The sequence below is a fragment of the Trichechus manatus genome, unplaced genomic scaffold, assembly GCF_000243295.1.
Source record: "Trichechus manatus latirostris isolate Lorelei unplaced genomic scaffold, TriManLat1.0 scaffold00061, whole genome shotgun sequence".
In the NCBI taxonomy this organism is placed as follows: Eukaryota; Metazoa; Chordata; class Mammalia; order Sirenia; family Trichechidae; genus Trichechus; species Trichechus manatus.
Window position 1 is genome coordinate 14934052 of NW_004443997.1, and position 1324 is coordinate 14935375.

The window sequence follows — 1324 nt, forward strand, 5'->3', positions numbered from 1 at the left end:
TAGGACAGAGGAGAACTGCCCCAGAGGGTTTCCTAGTAGGGGAGTTAGATTTGGCTTGCCCCATGTCAGCTGTCACCCAGTTCTTATAGAAACCACTGTGGGGAACCTCAAGCTTGGCTTGCACAGGGAGAAAGCAGTAGGGCCCTTGAGAAGGACACCATCCCCCAACCTCTGGCCCCACCCGAGGTCCCTGGGCTGACCACAATGTGGAAGATGCGGGCCAGATGGGTCACGGTCCTAGTGTAGGCTCCTGGTGGCTCCCTGTGGATACAGGGCAGCACATGGTATCCTGTCTCAAAGGTTCTCTCCTCCCTCCCTGTTTTTTAAACAACTTGATTGAGATATAATCCACGTACCACCCTTCTACAGTATACAAGTCAGTGGTTTTTAGTCTGTTTACAGAGTTGAGCAACCATCACCACTATCTAATTTTAAATCATTCGTCACCTCTAGAAAACACTGCTGTTTAGCTATCACCTCCCTACTCTCCCTCCCCCTCAGACCTAAGAAACCAACTGATCTACTTTCTGTCTGTAGATTTGCCTCTTCTGGACATTTCCTATGAATAGAAACACTCTGTGTGTCCTGTGACTGGCTTCTTTCACTTAGCATAATGTTTTTGAGGTCTGTCCATGGTATAGCATGTATGAGAACTTCATTCCTTTTTATGGCTGAATAATATTCCATGGTCTGGATAGACTGCATTTTGTTTCTCCATTCATCTCTGGATGGATCAGTGGTTCTTCTAAAAATAGCAGTGCTGATGCTGTTTTGTAGCTGACCCCAGCACCCCCAAGTGGTCCTGGAGGTTGTGCTGGCTGACTTTCCAGTAGTGACCAGGGTGGCCGAGAGGGGCAGGTGGCTCGGCCGTATCAGGAAGGATGGTCAGAGCAGGCCATTCTGGCTTCAGCCATCGGAGCCATCTTGTCATGATTAGGGGAGCGCTTCCTTTGCCCTCTGCCAGCATCCTGGCCCCCCCGCCATGGGCCAGCCCTGCTGCTGTGTGGCCCACCTTAGCAGGAGAACCCAGGGGTGCCAAGCTGTCTGCTCAGCAGGCAGAGCAAATCTTTAGCCAGTGCCAGCTCTGCCGGGAGTTGGGTGAGTGCTGCTCAAACCTTCCTCAAGCCGTAAATCCGGCCACTCGTCCTCCTCGGCCCAGGCTGAGTTCCTGTAACCCTGCCTCCTTCCCCCAGGTTCGCCAAGTACTATACGAGCCCAGCCGGCATGGAGCACCGGACCCTCGTCAAGGCCTATGGCATCCGGTTTGACATCATTGTGTTCGGGAAGGTAGCTCCCCTGAATCCTCTCTGTTCGCACCCAGGGC

General features: G+C 52.7%; 1 protein-coding gene across 1 annotated transcript in view; it reads left to right on the plus strand.

Annotated features, from left to right (window-relative positions):
- The window catches only part of LOC111821041 (P2X purinoceptor 4-like), a 19050-nt gene that overhangs the window by 16086 nt on the left and 1640 nt on the right, over window positions 1–1324 (plus strand). The window contains exon 4 of the mRNA XM_023733666.1: window positions 1194–1309. Within this exon, the coding sequence (XP_023589434.1) occupies window positions 1194–1309 (116 nt within the window). The remainder of the gene's footprint in view (window positions 1–1193; window positions 1310–1324) is intronic.